Source organism: Musa acuminata, chromosome BXJ2-6, assembly GCF_036884655.1.
Source record: "Musa acuminata AAA Group cultivar baxijiao chromosome BXJ2-6, Cavendish_Baxijiao_AAA, whole genome shotgun sequence".
NCBI classification, from domain to species: Eukaryota; Viridiplantae; Streptophyta; class Magnoliopsida; order Zingiberales; family Musaceae; genus Musa; species Musa acuminata.
Window position 1 is genome coordinate 4,232,240 of NC_088343.1, and position 18,388 is coordinate 4,250,627.

At 45.0% G+C, this 18,388-nt stretch overlaps 4 protein-coding genes and 1 pseudogene across 4 annotated transcripts; 3 read left to right on the plus strand and 2 right to left on the minus strand.

Annotated features, from left to right (window-relative positions):
* Positions 1-66: 66 nt before the first annotated feature.
* Positions 67-3,849, plus strand: LOC103986864 (plant intracellular Ras-group-related LRR protein 4-like; annotated as a pseudogene).
* A 299-nt stretch (positions 3,850-4,148) lies between these two features.
* On the plus strand, positions 4,149-6,016 carry LOC135613416 (uncharacterized). The gene is made up of 2 exons (XM_065110446.1): positions 4,149-4,681; positions 5,295-6,016. Exon 2 carries the CDS (start codon positions 5,337-5,339, stop codon positions 5,739-5,741), a length of 405 nt encoding a protein of 134 aa, XP_064966518.1. The 5' UTR covers positions 4,149-4,681; positions 5,295-5,336; the 3' UTR covers positions 5,742-6,016.
* Positions 6,017-10,549: 4,533 nt separating this feature from the next.
* On the plus strand, positions 10,550-12,711 carry LOC135614311 (O-fucosyltransferase 20-like). The gene is made up of 5 exons (XM_065111520.1): positions 10,550-11,166; positions 11,239-11,407; positions 11,550-11,639; positions 11,734-12,017; positions 12,079-12,711. The coding sequence occupies exons 1-5, from the start codon at positions 10,577-10,579 to the stop codon at positions 12,575-12,577; spliced, it is 1,632 nt and encodes a 543-aa protein (XP_064967592.1). The 5' UTR covers positions 10,550-10,576; the 3' UTR covers positions 12,578-12,711.
* A 208-nt stretch (positions 12,712-12,919) lies between these two features.
* On the minus strand, positions 12,920-15,186 carry LOC103986866 (receptor protein kinase-like protein ZAR1). Its single transcript, XM_009404986.3, has 2 exons — positions 13,775-15,186; positions 12,920-13,692 (listed from the first exon to the last, which is right to left on the minus strand). The coding sequence occupies exons 1-2, from the start codon at positions 15,171-15,173 to the stop codon at positions 13,100-13,102; spliced, it is 1,992 nt and encodes a 663-aa protein (XP_009403261.2). The 5' UTR covers positions 15,174-15,186; the 3' UTR covers positions 12,920-13,099.
* Positions 15,187-16,053: 867 nt separating this feature from the next.
* On the minus strand, positions 16,054-18,280 carry LOC103986867 (large ribosomal subunit protein eL31). Its single transcript, XM_009404987.3, has 2 exons — positions 18,122-18,280; positions 16,054-16,554 (listed from the first exon to the last, which is right to left on the minus strand). The coding sequence occupies exons 1-2, from the start codon at positions 18,205-18,207 to the stop codon at positions 16,275-16,277; spliced, it is 366 nt and encodes a 121-aa protein (XP_009403262.1). The 5' UTR covers positions 18,208-18,280; the 3' UTR covers positions 16,054-16,274.
* Between the last annotated feature and the right edge of the window lie 108 nt (positions 18,281-18,388).

Here is an 18,388-nt window from a genome sequence, read left to right on the forward strand (position 1 = left end):
GTTTAAATTTGCAGTATCCATCTTGTTGCTTTGAACTTCCAAGGAAACCAAAGAACTGACAGCCAACACCGACTCCCATTTCATACTGCAATACTGTGGTGCTGCCTCTGCAAAACTTTGTAGAGGTTTCATATATTTTCTTGACAGAAGTGAAATGCTTGAGTTCACTGAACTGAATATGTCTTCTCTTGTTAATAACAAGTTATATTACACATGAACAAGAAATTAGGTGAGACATTTAATATGATGATGAACTGATAACACTTGCATTAACCCACATATGAATGGAGGTGGCTTGGAACTGTGTTGGCACCTGCATAGGTAAGCAGAAGAGGATAAGATGAAAGAACAGCACCAGAGAAAAAGGGCTTATACTAAGATGATGGTGGTGGTGGATCCATGACACTGGTGAGACCATCCCACAGTGCTTGCCCACCCTCCTCTCTCTTCATGTTCAGTCTAGCTGAGAGCACATACAGTTGGAATTGAGAGAGAGAGAGAGAGAGAGAGGGAGAGAGAGGGGGTGTCGTGGCTCACTTATCAAACACCTCTTAAAGTCCCCATTGGTACCAAAATTTGGTTTGCCGACACTGCTTGCTCTTCCCAAGGAGACCGCCCCTACTCTGGAGCAAAATCCCAGAGAGAGAGAGAGAGAGAGAGCGAGAGAGTAATAAAGATTGGGACTTTGTCATCCGGGCGTACGGTTTCGTCATCTCTTCTCTTGTTTCCTTCCGAGGAATCCATGACGGTCCTGCTGTCGCGCTCTCTCACTCTCGGCTTCGTAGTGGATATGTTTCTCTGCTGATGGTTTTCCGTCAAAAGTAGGTGAGTTTGTAGGTAATCGATGCAAGAGATCGGAATTTTGTTGCTTGTTTTGAGGCGCAAGATTTGTTTGCTAGACTAACTAAATTCGTGAATCTTTGTATGGTTGTCGGTGCTGAATTATCAGAGTATTTCGTGGATTTTCTTTGATAAATTCTAGCCGATTTCTTCATCGCCATTGTGCTCAAATTGGCGCCTTTTCGGTAATGCCACTCTAAAGTTCAGATCTGTACCGGTTTTATGTGGAGAAAATGATCCTTCGGCCTCGCTTCTCCTCCTTATCTGAAGATTGTTCTGGAAAAGCAACGGAACTTGTGAGATTTGGTTACGAAGCACTTTTCTGATGTGGATTTCTACTTGCAAGCCCGTGGGTGATCTCTTTTCCCCTTATCTGAGCCTCCCAAAAGGCCCCCCCGATCTGGTTTACTGAAACTTTCCCGAGAAATAGGTCCTTCTTTGCATTCCGTTGACAGTGTCGTCGAAGAAATCATGCGACTTCACCGATCTCTGCCGGTAAGACCAGGCATAAATGAGGTCGAAGCTGCCATGGCGTTCGTTCACAACGTGGACAAGGTGCTGGCCCGCATCGATGCCATCCTGAAGCAGAACAAGGGATCCGAGGCCCCCGAAGAGCTCTTCTTTGTCCTGCAAGAGATGTAGAAGAATGCAGTGTACGACCAGAGCAAAGAACAGAAGAGGGAAGCTCCTAAGCTGCTTGATCTGGAAAACATCCATGCCCTGTTTGATGAATTGATCCAAAGAGCATCCAGCTGTCTCCCTTCAAGCTCAAGTGCATCAGCTCCATCGATCCCTACGAGTTCAGTTACAGTAAGCATGGCCGATTCTAACACTCCGACAAGTTATTCAAGTAGTGCTTCATCTGTCTTATACTCAGAAAAGGGGGTTAAGAGGAACACTGATTGGGTGTCAAGAGATAATAGTTTCCTAAAAATGCCAAGGTCAGCATGTCGATGGAATCGTCGGAATACCCACCCGTCCAGAAGATTGATCCCGAATTCAACAACTAGGCAAGAAGTCACTTCTGGTAAGTTATTTTAGTTTGTATATTCTTCTGCTCCTGTTAGAAAGACAAGTAATACTGATAACTTTAACAAGTTTCTTTAGAATATTTGTAAGGGATGAGTATTGGTTCGACTATAATTATGTTTGCGATGGTATTTAGAGAGAGCCAATCCAAAATAGTTGGGACATTATGATTTGTTATTGTTATGATGGCATTTAGAGAATCATACAGGTATCGATCACTTAAAAGGAAAAGAACATTGTGATGTATAAATTCATAAATAAATAAATTAGCAAAATGTTCCAAGTCAGCTACAATAATAGCCTTAGATCAGAACTGCAGTAGCTTGTACATTTTTATGGGATGTAGAGTTTATTGTCATCTGTGTTTTGTTACTTATTCATGATGTATTGTGCAGAGGAAGAAAGTGGAAAATTGAGCCGTATTAAACCAGCTAGCTTGATTGAAGTCTCTGCAAAGAAGGGCACTCGTGACCTCACTCGTCAGAATAAGCTGATGGATCAAGTAGACTGGTTACCTGATTCAATTGGGAAGCTCTCCGATCTGGTTACTCTTGATCTTTCAGAAAACTGAATTGTCGCCTTACCTACGATGATTGGCACTCTTTCTTCTTTAACAAAATTGGACCTTCACTCAAATAGGATTGTTCAACTTCCTGACTCTATTGGGGATCTCTACAACCTGCTATATCTAGATCCGAGGGGAAATCAGTTGACACCATTGCCATCTTCAGGAACTTGATTTGAGCTCAAACCAGCTTTCCTCGCTGCCTGATGCAATTGGGAATCTCCTAAGATTGACAAAACTAAATGTTGAAACAAATGAATTTGAGGAGTTACCTCACACTATTGGTAACTGCATTGCTCTTGTTGAGCTTCGAGCTGATTATAATTGCCTGAAAGGCCTTCCAGAAGCTGTTGGCAGACTCGAATCTTTGGAGGTTCTCACTGTTCGCTACAAGCCTACAACAATATCAAAGGACTTCCAACGACAATGGCATCTTTATCAAAGATGAAGGAGCTTGATGTTAGTTTTAATGAGCTCGAATCAATTCCTGAGAGCTTGTGCCTTGCAACTTCTCTGATCAAGCTAAACGTAGGAAATAATTTTGCTGATTTACAATCGCTCCCATGGTCCATTGGCAATCTTGAGTTGCTTGAGGAGTTAGATATCAGCAACAACCAAATTAGGGTCCTTCCTGACTCTTTTGAGATGTTATCGCATCTCCGTGTGCTTCATACAGAAGAGAACCCCTTGGAAGTGCCACCAAGACATAGCAGAAATGGGTGCACAAGTATTTTCTACGTACTTTCAATTATTTTCGTATATTGTTCACTTCATAGATAAGTATTTAATTTAATTTTTTTTTTTGTGTTTTGAAGGCCATTGTGCAATACATGGTCGAACCTGTTGCGAAAAGGGATGTTAAGGTGTGACCATTGAAGTCTAAGATGAGTTGAGCTCAATTTTGCTTTTTCTCAAGGCTTAACATAAGGAAACATGATAGCTTCGACTATGTGAACTGATTATAGACTTCAGGTAATTGAAATGAACATTTTTTTTCAGCTGAATAATCACTTACCATATGTTTTGTTATTGGTATTACCCATCTTCGCCTTTCATTCTAGCTTCTAAACCCATGCAAATAATTTTCAGGAAGTGTATTATCCAATGTGGAATCATGATCATGATGCACATCTGCAAAGAGAATCTTTTCCAGGCTCATGTAACAAATGTCTCCAGGATGCGGTTTCAATGTCCTTGAAACTTGGTATAAGGAGAGGGTCCTGCTGCCTTCACATGTAACCCTTATCATCTACTACTTGTTGCCACTATCAGAAAGCAAAGTGCTCCACAGTTCTGATTCTCTATATTTTCTTGTAATTATCTCTCTTCAGATTGTAGTGCAGATTTGCCATTTTGTAGAACCCAACTCACTAATTTGTTCTTTCATTGTCAATAAATTGTTTTCTTTTACACTATGTATATACGTATATATTTGTGTGTATGTGTATGTGCACATATATATATATATATATATATGTGACAGTCAAAGTCAAAGGAGAGGGGGAGTCTCCATTATAAACTTTGACTTATTATTATGTTGATATCATTTATATTGATAACTGACTCATTAACTTTATTACATTGATAATTGGCTCGTTGACATAATTCTTAATCTACTTTGTTTGTGGGAGATTAAGCTTAGGTACTACACTACCGGAGTCAAAAGACAAAAAAATCCTTTCTTTCGCGGCTTCGCTCCCCTTCATCCGTTTCATTCACGGTGTGAAAAGTCAACCCCAGATCTTTGCTGTTGGCTTGTAGATTTGCTCGACCCCTCTGTCTTGTTTCCAGCATCAACAGGTGTAATATCTGCGTGGGTTGGGCTCAGTGACATTACCTGTCGATCCATGTTTGGCAGAAGTTGCAAAGGGAAGAAGAGCTGCAAAATTGACTGTTTCATTCTCGTGATCGATTTGGTGAACAGAATCTATGGCTGGATCTGATCCAATCTACAGACCCTATTCTAATCCCAAAATCTATTTAATGTAATGAGGGAAATATCTTCTTCTCGTCTGCTGGTTTCTTTGCTCTTTCACGAACACTCTAATCTCCTTCCTCTTTGATATCACATTCCCCTTTTCCCTCAAATTTGATTTGGGTTTCGATCCTTTCTCACCGAGAATCAGTATCGACCCATCAAATCTTCGACTTTTTGCCGGCAGAACCAACAAAATCCGATCTTTTTGATGCGTCCTCGTTCCATTTCTAATTTGCTCACCAGTGGTGAAGAGGGAACGCTCATATCAGGTCAGTCTCAAGAATCTCATACCTCAAGATGTCATTTTTATTCCTCTTTGGGGGATTTATGTTGTAAAGATTGTTTCTCTGTCCTTCTACTTGGTCTTGCTTTCCTAAATGCCTTTGCCATTCCCCGATTTTAACCATCTGAAATGTTCTTGAAAGCAAACTTTCGCAAGGAGAACCGGCAAGGATTGCAGTCTCCTTAAAACAGCAATTTCTTTTCTTAATCTGCAATATGTTTCATCCATTTCTAATGCTGGCTTTTTTTCATGTTGTCACGCTGTTAAACCTTTTTAATTCTTTATCTTGAGACTCCAGATCTTTGGTTTCTTGGATGTCGCTGATTTGGGTTTCTTGTTTGGGGTTTCCTTATTAGCATTTCACATTTCACCTCTTTGAAGCCTCACATGACTTTTTGATGCTTGATCTACGTATTTTTGCAAGCCATTCTGCTAGTTATTAGCTTTTGTGCTGGGGCTGCCTAACATCCTCCTCTGCTGCATCTTTACTGGATATTGTAGCATAACAGCTTGGAGGTGGAAGTACACAAGCAACAATAAAATTCTGCAAAAACATAGCCTCATTGCCCCTTTAATCTAATTTTTTGTCCTTTATGCAGTTAAATGATCATCTGAGTTGTTTATATTGCTGGTTTGGGTTAATGGGTAGAGGCAGAGGCAAGGGGAAGAAATTGACCATGGTCACTGGTAATGAGGATCCAGGGAGTGGTGGTGAAGAGGTGCTCCCTACATATAAGAGGAGAGGAAGGCCTCAGAAGCCCTTGAAGGATGAATCTGATGATGAAACTGAAAGGATTGAAGACGTAGACAATGTGAAGCTTACTGCACAAAGCAAAGAAATTAAGGGCTCAACAATGGTGAATGGGAAGAAGAGGACTCGATATTCAAATGCAAAACAGAACTCTGACTTGGTCATCGACAAAATTAGTGCCGGATCGCAGTCCATAGATGAGGATTCAACTAGGTCTAATGGTTTTCGACATAATGGGAGCCGGCGGAAGAGCAAGCCTCGTCGAGCTGCCGAAGCTGGAGTTGAGTGCAAGTGAGATTTTGAACCAATTTGACTGATTCATCTATCATTCCATTGCCAAGCATTGATGATGACCGAGATCCTTGGTGGTTCACTTCTTTTGTTTTTGTTGTCCGTCTTTCTTTTGTTTCATTATCTTGTTCATGATTAACTAGGGACTAAGGTCTAAATATATTATGTATTAGTTTATGGTCATAGAAACAGTAGGAAATTAGCTTAATTTTAGCTTCTCTTTGCAGAGAGTTCTGAACATAAAGTTTTACTATTATCCATTTCACAATTGTGCTTTTTTTTTATTATGCATTATCTTCAATATATTCTTGGGATACTTTTCATCTTCTTGACTTATGTACATGGCATCCTTGGCAACTCCTCGATTGTTAGATTGGGGATTTCTTAGATGTCAGCATTCTCCATATCTGTTTCTATTTTAATTCAAGTTATTGCTGAAAGTTTCAGTTGCTTTGTGTATCTGGAAATTTGGGTTCTTGTCATTAGGTTTATACTGAGATATGTCTCTCATTCTATGTTCTGATTGTTTTGCGCTGGAATTTGCCTTAGAAATGGATGCCTCCTGCACCCTTCTGGTACTTCTTGCATGTGTGAGTTTGTACACCTAGAAGTAGATGGTTCTTTGTGTATATTACATGTTAGCTTAGCTTGACCTCATATTATATTGTATTTGACTCATGTCCCGGAAGAACATGAGCAATGCACATACTTTCCTATGCCTCAATTCTCACTCTAATCCAGATTCGTGATTCTACACGATGGTTCACTCAGTTCAGCATTTGTTGTAATGATATATTTGGGAGGAAACTTTAATTATGAACACATTTATTTTAAAACTGGGAGGAAATTTTGAGTTCATCTTAAATGAAGTCTCTGCTATCTTGTTTTATAGAATAATGACACCAAAATAATTTGGTATTTAGAAAAGTTGATTGTCTAAATGATGAAAACTCCATGTGTATAACTTGAATTTTGTACATTTTCTTTCTTTCTCATATATGATATTTTCTAGCTGTATGTTGCTTACCACTTTTGTCATGACAATTTACTTGCTATGTGACAAGTGAAAATGGAAATTGGATTATAGTTGGAGTTTTATAACCTTGATCAATTATTGATGCTTACCTGATTTTGAAAGAATTTGTTCTATTACAAGCTATTATAAGCAAACTCAATTCTGGATCAGGATTTTAATTATACTATAAATTGAAATAAGTAAATAATCTCTCGAAATTGACTTGGATATGCCACAAAAAAAAAGTCTATTTTAGTTTATTATAAGTGCAAGGTGCTTGCCTTTCTTTTGATTAGGGACCGATATGGCAAAATCCAATCATGATTGCTATTACTTTTATGTTTCTCCAATTTTTGTTATTTGTTTTTCTAAACTTACTAGTCTCTACAACAACAGTAAACTCATAAGTCCCAACTACTTGGGATCGGCCATGTAGATCTTTTCCCGTAAAAAAGAATTTAAAAAAAAATCTAATTTTTCTGAACTTACTGGTCTCTGCTTACAGAAATTGTCAATAAAGAATTTAGGAAAACCAGTTTCTACAATTTTCCATCGTAATTCCTACTGTTCGAGTTGGCCATTTCTAAGTCTTAGACTCCACAGGTATCATGCAAAAAGGAGGGATTAGTAGACTGTAATTATACCATGAAATGTGGGCTCTAAATCTACTCTACAAGCTGCATCATGTTTAATAAACTTCTTGTCGAGATAATTTGACTGGAGCAGATCGACTAGCCTGGTATTTCAATTGCAATGACCTAGGTGGTTTTGTGGGTTGTGTTTGATATATCTAGATGTGTGAACCAGAGGTTCACTTGATCGAAGAAGAGTTCGGGAAGTGTTAGGGCTATCTGTGTCCGCTGTGTAATTTTGTCATTCTAATTGATTAAGATGGCTGATTTAGATTTGGGCTAATCTTTCCGATTTGTAAAACCAAACCTAACCTATCCAACTTGACCTCTGATTGGTATTTTTCTTCTACTCCTATACAAGCCAACTTTGCATGGCTAAACCTCGAATTGGTTTTCAATTAGTTAGCAAGCATATAGCTTTGGAATAAATAAGTGGTATTTAACATGCGTGATTCTGTATTGCATATCTTAGGTATGTCATATCTCACCATGTAAATTAAGCTGGAAGCTGCCCGGTGAAATCTGCTACATGATATGGTGTTATCTGCTGCCCTCTCGCTTCTTTTCTTTAGCCATATCAGTCCGTGAATTCTGTGAGGTTTGTATTTGAACCTTTCAATTCTTGTGCTGTATCTGCCAGCTGAATCCATTGCACAATATGTGCAATAATAGAAGAAATGACTTGAGCACATGTGGAAGCTTCAATCTGAAGTGTAAGGTAAATTTCAATTCTTTGACCAGATCTATCAGAGCTTTGCTTGATTTTGTTTCATGAACTTTTACCAGATAAAATGTTGAGTGGATTCTGATGTTGGCCTTCCACAAAACTGATTTCTGCTTTGTCTTTGTCCTAATCTGGGAGTGAAAAGCATGGATATCAGAACCAGTTCATGTCACATATCAACTTAATGCGTCTCTTGAGTTTTGACAAGCTCTCTTTATGTTCACAAGTTCTATCAGAGAGATTAGATGGCTGCTAAGCATTAAATTAGTGCATCTCATAGATCAAAATCCATTATACTTGTCTGTGCCTCTATCTTTTAATCATAGAATTCAGCAGTTTGGGTTGTCACATGGTGGTTTCTTGTTCTTTCTTGGTTGTCTTCTTTCTACAAAGGTCATGTTGATTGAAGTATCAATCGCAAGTAGGGGTTTGGACCATCAAGAGCAAAAGATTGCTCTGCAAGTCTTTGATTTCCTTGGCGTGCTGAATGGAAAGTGATCCCAAGTTTCTTTGTCAAGTCAAGCCACTGAACCCTTAGAAGCTCCACTGGGAACAGCTGTGTCACCCCCCAGCACTCCAGGAGGAAGCTGAAAGCTTCAGCAAGCATTATTTACATTGTTTCAGGACACTGGCAGCCATTGTTGCATGTGTCTTCTATCTCTTCCTCTGGTGCTTAACCATCACAAGTAGATACAGCCTTCACTGATATGACATCTCCCAAAAGCATGTGCCAGTCTGATCACATGAGGTCAAACATAGCAAGTGGATGGTACTACTAAATGTCTAAACATCTTATGGTCAAATTGGCCAAATGATGCACTGCTTTCTTTATTATCCTGATGAACTTCTCTGGAATAAGATCATATGACCTTCATGCTTGGACCATCCAAAATGCTCAACATAAATTCTATTCTTCCCTGCCTAAATGTTACAATGTGATGGTGTCTGGTCCCAATGTCTTTTAAGAGATCAGAAGTTTCTTCCTCGAGCTTCTGGCATGCTTGAGATTCTCATACCTGCATGACAAAAAAGAGTGCTATGGGTGTTGGTCTCTGAGCATTGGATTCCTCCTGCATTTTTCTTCTTGCAAGAAGAGTGCAAGGTTTCTGACATCAATTTTTCCTGCTTACCATACTGTCCAACATTTATCAGAAAACAAAGATGTTTCAATGTGTTTGGCAATTCAATTCTGAAAATTTTCCAGAATTCAAGCAATACAATATCTGAAATAAACCTCAAAGCTTTTGCAGAGCTATAAATTGACAGAATGTTCATACCAACCTTTAATTGTCAGAGCCCTCTTGTAAAAAAAAAGATGATACACTTCAGAAATAATAGAAGAAGATAGATCAAAATCTCTCTATCTCTAATACTTGACAGATTGCAGCTACTGTTTGAGCAGATGGAGCAATGATTAAATATGACTGAAGCAAAAACTTCTTCCTCTAAAGACTTAAGAACTAAGCAGCCTGCACTAAGTTTGAAGCAAGTGACAAGGATTTGCTCCCAAATTTGACTTCTCTCTCCTCTCTGGCCAATCTGATAGTGCCAAACTCATAGCACAGTTTACTAATTCACAGAGTATCTTAATGCAATATGATTATATAAATCTGATTGCTCTAATAAGATTGGAGAGAGGTCCTTAAGGCTTAAGAGATGGCTTTTCTCAACATGCAGCAACCAGAAGCACTTTGATATGGTTGCTTTAGGAATGAAGAAAAGTTACCCTACAAATTTAAGATTATATATATATATATTATAGTGGTACTTCACTCAAGTGTAGGTTTTATATTTCTTTTTTCCTTTTGTTTAGGGAATGCATGCAGTGAAGGAGTTGGGGAAGCAGCTCTTAGTCTTTCCTTTGTTGATGCATGAAGAAAGGTGTGCCATGTTGAGGGAGTTGACCATCACCCTGCCGAGTTGACTCTTCTGCACTGACCTCACCATCACATTGTATGACAGTTCACTACACGTGTTATACGTGTGTATGTACGTATGTATTAGCTTACTTCCACTGCTCAAAAGAAGGCAGGAAAGTAGCCGTTGGCTTCGCGGCGTCTCACACGCAACTTCTTTTGGCTTAAAGCAGCTCCCACGTCAGTCCATGAATCGAGTGATTCGGCATACGTGCGATGAGTACGTGCGAAGAACTGCTCTCTCGAGTTATGCGGGTCAACACTGTCCGGAAGTCAAACAATTTTTATGACTAGGATACCCCTAATGTAGCCAACGGTTGATGATGACTATACTTTGATCAAGATAAATAGAGCCGCGTCTGCCGCACGATACTCCGTCAATTCGATGTTATGCGCGATCTGAACCGTCCGATTTACCTTGCTCAGTCGCGGTCAATCCTAGCGTAAGGGGTCTTTAGTCATTTTGTCCTCTCTTCCCGCCGTATTACTCAAAGCGGAGTCCATATTTACCGCACTACGCAACGGAGACGACGAAGCGTAGAAGAAAGAGAAATGGCGGCGACGTCGAAGGGGAGGCGGGTTTCGTACATCGCGGTGCCCTCGGAGATCATCCGCTCGCTCTCCTCCACCTCGCTTCACAGCCTCCTCCTCCTCTTTTCCCCGACCAAGAAGGCCTCCCGGCCCGGCCACCGCCTTCTCGCCCTTGGTCGCAGCCCAAACTTCCTCTTTTCGGTGCTCTTCTTCTTCGCGCTCGTGGGGATACTGAGGTCATGGCACCACCTTGACCCCCTTGTCCCCTGCCCCCACCTCGGCCGCAGCCCCCTCTACTCCCCGGAACTGTCAGATTCGACGGCGGCGATGGCGGCTGACGTCGGAGGAGGGGTGGAGGCGCGTGGGGAGTTCTGGCAGCAGCCGGACGGTATGGGATACGTTCCCTGTCTCAACTTCAGCGAGCAGTACCTTTCGGAGGGCGTGGCCGCTACGCGGGCCGGACGCCGGAAGAAGTACCTCCTGGTGGTCGTCTCCGGTGGGCTCAACCAGCAGCGGAACCAGATCGTCGACGCGGTGGTAATCGCTCGCGTTCTCGGCGCCACGCTCGTCGTGCCCATCCTCCAGGTCAACGTCATCTGGGGTGACGAAAGGTGCCATCTTGCGTCCCATTCACATTGTTTACTTCTGTGCGTAGCATCTTGACTGGTTCCTTGCCTGGGCAGTGAGTTCTCTGACGTGTTCGACCTGGAGCACTTCAAGAGCGTTCTCGCCGACGACGTTAAGGTAGTGTCCTCGCTACCCTCGACTCATATCATGACAAGGCCGGTGCAGGAGAAGGAAACGCCTCTTCATGTCTCCCCTGCTTGGATTCGATCAAGATACATGAAGCGAGTGAGTCGTCGTCTTCTCCTACCACAAACGTCCTCAGCGCGCAAAACAGTTCTTCTTTCGATCCGTTCTTCATCAAATGAAGGAATAGAATCCTTATCTTTACTCTTGATTCATTGTTTCTCCTTGTTGATTGCTGGTGCAGCTTAACAGAGAAGGTGTTCTGCTCCTGAGAGGCCTGGATTCCAGGCTTTCCAAGGACCTCCCACCTGATCTCCAAAAACTCAGGTGCAAGGTAACCATTGCCTCCTCTCCATCTTACTAGGTTGGACCTGCCTCCTCTCGATTGGAAACCAGAATCGACTGGTGTGTGTCCCCGAATTTACTAGGTTGCGTTCCATGCACTGAGGTTCTCGGCTCCAATCCGAGAACTGGGCAACAAGCTCGCCATGAGGATGAGAAGCAAAGGTCCGTACCTCGCACTCCACCTGCGATTGGAGGAGGATGTGTGGGTGCGAACCGGTTGCCTTCCTGGTCTCAGCCCCGAACACGACGAGATCGTTCGAGCGGAGAGGAAACTCAAGCCGGAGCTCCTCACCGGGAGGTCCAACATGGCTTACCACGACCGCAAGCTCGCCGGGCTTTGCCCGTTGAACGCCGCAGAAGTCACCAGGTACGCTCACAACCTCTGCCCGTTCTCTATTTCAGCTTGTAATGGTGATGCTACGACTCAGATTGCTGAAAGCACTGGAAGCGCCGAGGGACGCGAGGATATACTGGGCGGGCGGCGAGCCGTTTGGGGGGCGAGACGCCCTGCTGCCCTTGATGAGAGAATTCCCTAACCTGTACAGCAAAGAGAACCTGACACTGCCGGGTGAACTGGGACCGTTCGCTAACAGGTCTTCCCTCCTTGCTGCCATCGATGACGTGGTCTGCGAGCAGAGCGACGTGTTCATGGCTTCGCATGGCGGAAACATGGGGCACCTGATGCGGGGGCAGAGGGCGTACGCCGGGCACAGGAAGTTCATCACACCGAATAAGCGGCAGATGCTCCGCCACTTCATGAACGCCTCCTTGCCGGCGTCGGAACTCAACCGGATTGTTAAAGAACTGCATCAGGGATCGCTGGGCCAGCCGGAGCTGCGTACCCACAAGATCGACAGGGATGTCACTGCTTACCCGCTGCCTGAGTGCATGTGTGAGGTTGGGGCAAGGATGAGGTCGATGCTATAGCGAACCACGGCTAGTGAATTCGGATTCGGAGTGAGAACTCGATCGTGCACAACGACATGCAGAAATAGACATTAAAGATGGAAGTATGCAGGATGGTTTCTGCTCTTATGTTCATCACTCTGTTCTTGTCTGCTCATAGTGCTTGTGCTTTTGTATCTGCTCTCACTGGGTACACCTCCTTTGTCAAGCACATAAAACTTCATCATCCGACAGATCACCATCATCACATAATTGTAGTCTTCCTCTGGTTAGGGCAGTCCAATTCTGCCAAAGAAATAGCAGAAGAGTCTCAAGGAACAATGGGTCAAAGATCCAATTGGCATCACCTGAGATCGGGAGGAAGAAGACAAAGCAAATCTGAACTAAAGCTGCAGAGCTGCGTCAAGGATGTGCCACTCCAAGAACAGCAACAGGAGGCCTTCTTCAGTGCTACGAAGGCTGGGCGAACGTGAATACTACTTGCTACGACACCTACTGATACAACATGATTACAAAGAAACAAAAGAACAAACACGAGACGGGTCACCGGGTCGCCGCGCCTACGACTCGTTCCAGGCTCTCAGCCACAGCCCGCATCCGGGGCCGCAGCTCAGGATCCGCCTCGGTGCACCCCAGCGCGACGTGGAACACTGCGAGCACCTCCCGCTTGGCGTGCACCTCGTGCAGCAGCGCCGGGTCCACCACCTCCGACAGCGGCCGCTCCTTCCGGAACGCCCCGCGCACCCACGCCTCCAGATCCGCCTCCGCCACCCGCCCCGTCACCACCTCCAGCGCCACCACCCCGAACGCGTACACGTCCCCCCTCTGCGTCGCCTCGCCGCCGGGGACCTCCGGGGCCAGGTACCCGTCCGTCCCGGGCCCTGCTGCCTGCTTCTTGGAAGCGGGGTTGGCAAGCCGCTGCTCAGCCCCGGAGGAGACGAGGCAGGAGAGTCCGAAGCCGGATATGTGCGGCTGGAGGTCGTCGTCGAGGAGGATCTTGGAGGAGGTGATGCTCCCGTGGGCGTGTTTCCGGGGGCTGAACTCGTGAAGGTAAGCTAACCCCCGTGCGGCGCCCTGTAGTATCGCGAGCCTCGCTGTCCAGGGAAGGGCCGGAGGCGTCGGATTCCGTGGTCCACCTGCGGGTTCACGAGATGTTAAGCGCAATCGACGGTCGAGATTTACTTCGGTGGAGATGTAGTACGCGATCCGTGATGTTACCGTGGAGGGCGTCGTGGAGGGTGCCGTTGGGTATGTAGTCGTAGACGAGGAGGCGCTCGTCCGGCGCGTAGTAGTAGGCGAGGAGGCGAACCACGTTGGGGTGCTTCGCCCGCCCGATTGCGATCGCCTCCGACTCGAAGGCCCGCTGCCGCCGCCACTCGTCGCCGCCGCTTCCACCGAAAGCGTCCCCGTCTTCCGCCTCGCTAAGGCGGCGCACCGCTATGGCGGAGCCCCCCCGGCCCACCACGACCTTGTACACGATCCCGCTCCTGCTCTTCCCCACCACGTACGCCGACGCCCGGAGCAGCTCCTCCAGCTCCAGCACGAACCCCTCATCCACCGCCGCGTAAACTTCCGACCCGTGTCCATCGCGCCGTTCCTCTCCTGCCACGCCCGCGGGGCCGAAGCCGCCGGGGGAGGAGCCCTTCTCGTTCTTCGGGGCCTTGCCCTCCATGGCGACGCGCCTCCGGCGGAAGTGCCACTGGAGCACGAGGATCGACGCGACGATGACCAGCACGACGCCAGCGATGATCGGGACGGTTCCCACCGGCTTCTTCCGTCCCTCCGCCGTGATCGGGCGGGGTGTGGCGTCGCTGGAGTTCAGGTTGAGGATGGGGTTCGGCTGGGGGATCCTGTGGTCCTGCTTGGGCGCCGGGCACGGATTCTTAAGCGGGAAGCCGCAGAGGCCTGGGTTGCCGGCGAAGGCAGTGGGACCCTGGCTCAGGAGCGACCCCACCTGCGGGATCTCGCCGGAGAGGTTGTTTTGCCGGAGATCCAGGCTCACGGCCGCCGGAATGCCGCCGTACGCCGGCGGTACCGGCCCGGAGAGCAGGTTGCAGGAGAGGTTGAGCACGCCGGAGAGGCGCGGGAGGGAGGCGATGGCCGGGGGCAGCGGCCCGTAGAGGAGGTTGGAGGAGAGGTCGAGGCGGGCGAGGGAGCTGAGCTGGCCGAACTCGGGCGGGATGGGGCCGGAGAGGTTGTTGCGGGACAGATCGAGCTCGGCCAGGCCGCCGACGGCGGAGAGCGCAGCGGGAACGGGGCCGGAGAGGCGGTTTCCGGGAAGGGCGAGGCTCTGGAGGGCGGAGAGGAAGGAGAGCTCGGAGGGGATGTAGCCGGAGAGGGCGCGGTTCGGAAGGGCGAGGTCGGCGACGCGACCGCGGCGGCAGGTGACGCCGGTCCAGGCGCAGGGACTGGCGTCGGAGTCGAGCCAGGCGGCCAGCGCGCCGGTGGGGTCGTCGGTGACGGCGGACTTGAGGGCGAGGAGGGCGAGGCCGTCAGTGGTCAATGCAGCGGCGGAGGAGGAGAGAAAAAGGAGGAGGAGGAGGAGAAGGACGTGCACAGCCTCCGCCACGGCTTGTCTTGGTCGCTTGCTTCGCTGGGCTTTGGTCGACGCCGCCATTACCAAAGGGGCGTTGCAGAGACAAAGGGAAAGAAATGGGGTGGGGCTGTGGATGAAAGGTGATGGGGTTTTAGTTGAAATGACGAGAATAGACATGAGATGGTGATACAGCGGGCTGATCCGATCGGACGGACGAGGCTTCTCACCTCGAGATCTTCAGAGTGGGTAAAGAGCAGGACACATAAACCGGTGAGGATGACATATTCAACTTGTCAATGAGACGGTGGAAACACCCTACGGCAGGCGAACCAGTGATAAAAGCATTAATTATATATTATCCCGTGATTTCTTATCTTTAGTCTTTCGATTTTTATATTTTCAAATATTTTGATTAATATTCTTATAATTAGAAAAATAAAATTTTTATTAATTTTATTAATAAAAATAAAAAAAATTGATGATAACAAGACACCATTAATGTGGCTATTGATCGTAATTGTTTATCGATCGATCTTTTGTTGTTCGATAATTATGTCAAAGCTCACCTCTCATCCGTGATACCGTCATCCACCATGATACCCTCACCTCTCGTCCGTGGTACCGTCATCCACCATTACCAACATCTTTCACTGTCACTAACTTAGACCATCACTATTAACTAAAATATTAAAATTATCTTCTTATATTTTATTTTTATATTTTTATTGATAAAATCAATAATATTAAAAATAAATAAATCTAACAATTAGATAAAAGGATAATTCAGCAGCCATATCATGCACATTGCGTAACCTGAAAAGGTAATTGACATCACTGTGAGTAAGCATTATGTACCCCCAACAATTCAATCAATGAACCGGTGGGTACTTCATGATAAGAGTATCACCTATACTTGCAAGCAATAAAATTAATTTTAAAAGCAACAAAAACAAAGATGAACTTCACGAAATACTTGATCCTCTTTTATGTTCTTAAATAGAAAAAGAGATCACACAAGAACCTAAGAAATCAGGTTCTGGAACATAAATGTGTGCACAGATGGATTCTTGAGCAACTAATCGAAAGATTTCACACGGGCATTACCCTGATAAATTCAAATGTCAAAACACTGGAACCGTCAAGCAAAACTAGGTCTCCACTCAGCCAGAGCTGGTGGAGAGTTCAGTCAGCTTCATCAACGACCTTGGTGCCCAACCCTTTGAATCCCTCTGGGGGAACCTCAGCTACTGTAACCAAAGAGTAGAGCTCTTCCTTGGCATCCTCTTCGTCGTTCCTCTTCCGAGCAATCCTCACACGAACCCGCCTTGGCACGCTGCGGATCCCCCTGCTCCAGATGTGCTTGTTGAGCTTGACATCAACCCTCACGTCTGTAGTCCCCATGGCCTTCTGGGCAAACTTCTTGATCTCCTTGATAGCCTTGGGAGCCTTCTTTTTGAAAGTGCTGCTCAAAACAGGAGGTTAGGCTTATGTCCACAATCTTTCAGCACATGATGATAACATGTGCAGGTTTGGCATTGAGGCACAATGACCAGACTCATGTAAAACTCCAATCACATAATTACAAAACTCTTAAAATCCCTTCTTCAAGCAAAAGGGTATAGAAGAGCCAAGAGAATCTTTTGTTACAATTTTACTTGAAATCAAAGAGATTAACAAGAATTAAAACCAGACCTTTGGTACCTATGCTTAAAAAGAATCTCCTCTGATCTAATACAAATTTAACATGATCACCAAAAGAATCGTTCACATGACTACACGAGCATCTTCTTACATTATAGTATAAGATGCGATAGTTCAGACTAAACCTAGAAGCCCACAAGTACTACCTTGTGAAGCATGAGGTAGGAAGCTATTGTCACAAGATACCGAGAATACTTCTGTATTCAGAATAGAAATAGAACGATGTGCTAGTGCAGCAAGAGGACTTTGCATGAAATATATGTTCAGACACATGGGAAGGAACACAAGCATATACATCCAAGATTGTAACAAGCGTAGAAAACTGGTCAATCATTCAAATATCATAAAACCTGAGTTTAAATTTATAGGATTTTTTTTTGGCAAGCATTTACAAGGGACCCTAAGACTTATAAATGAGCACAGCCACATCTATTCCCAATTTTTGCTGCAATTTCCCTTCTTGTTCCACATCATAATGTTTAAAGTCCATCCAGCCATTAGAAGATTCAGGATTCCATCACAACAGAGGAACTGCCGAGTAACTTCATTACAATCATCAATATATGTGGATAGGCTTGTTCATTAAAGTCTTCAACAATGTTGCTAACACAACAACGATATACTCCAGATTTTAGTAGAAAACCAATTTGTCTCTTGCATCGGTTTCAGTTGGACATAGAAGACCATCAGTCAATTCCTTTTTTTCACCAATTTTGGGACATTTCAGAGATTAAAGAAATAGTTGAATGATAGCTCCTACCAACTTTGGCTTCAGGAACCTATATCGGTTTCAGTTGCACATCGTGAACTAAGCTTAGTGGCAAGTTTTGGCACTGGCACAGCATGAACTAAAGAATGTATCTGCTTGGTTAAATGGTCCATCAGCGTTGGATAAGAGCAAGAGAATATTTATATCTGAATGACGTACTACTCTTGCAAGTTCTTAAACCCATAGACTATAGAAAATTATCAGTTCTTGAACTGAGAAACTACATGACATCCATATCCATGACATCCATATCCGTATTCTAGCACTGGACAAAATTTCGGTCATTTCTGAAACAAACTTGGATTCCTCATCTATTCAAAAGGAAAGCTAAAAGCGCAAACAATCAAAAGTTGTTTCGATACAACAAGTCACATCACATCAAAATCTAACACCACAAACAACGAATTCTAAGAAATCTCAAAAACCCATCTCCAACAAAGAAGAAGCAAACAGGACTCAGACCAAGAACAACAGATCACACATTCCGACATCATACGACGCCAATCAATGGCGGGGAAAAAAAGAAACCCTCGGAAAAAGAAATCGCAAGAAGATATACCATCCGTGAAGCCGCTTGTGGAGGTTGATGGTATACTCCCTCGTCACCACCTCCTCCTTCCTCCCTTTGCTCGCCTTCTCCACCATCGTCGCCGCCGCCGGCTCCCCCTCCCTCGCTAGCTCTCGCCTCTCAACCTTGAGCGCGCGGCCAAATAACAAGAAACCCTAATGGTCGCTACCCGGAGATCTTATATAGGACAACGGTCAACCAAACGCCACCAGTTATGCCTTTAATTACGATATCGCCCCACATGACCTAAGTGGCGTT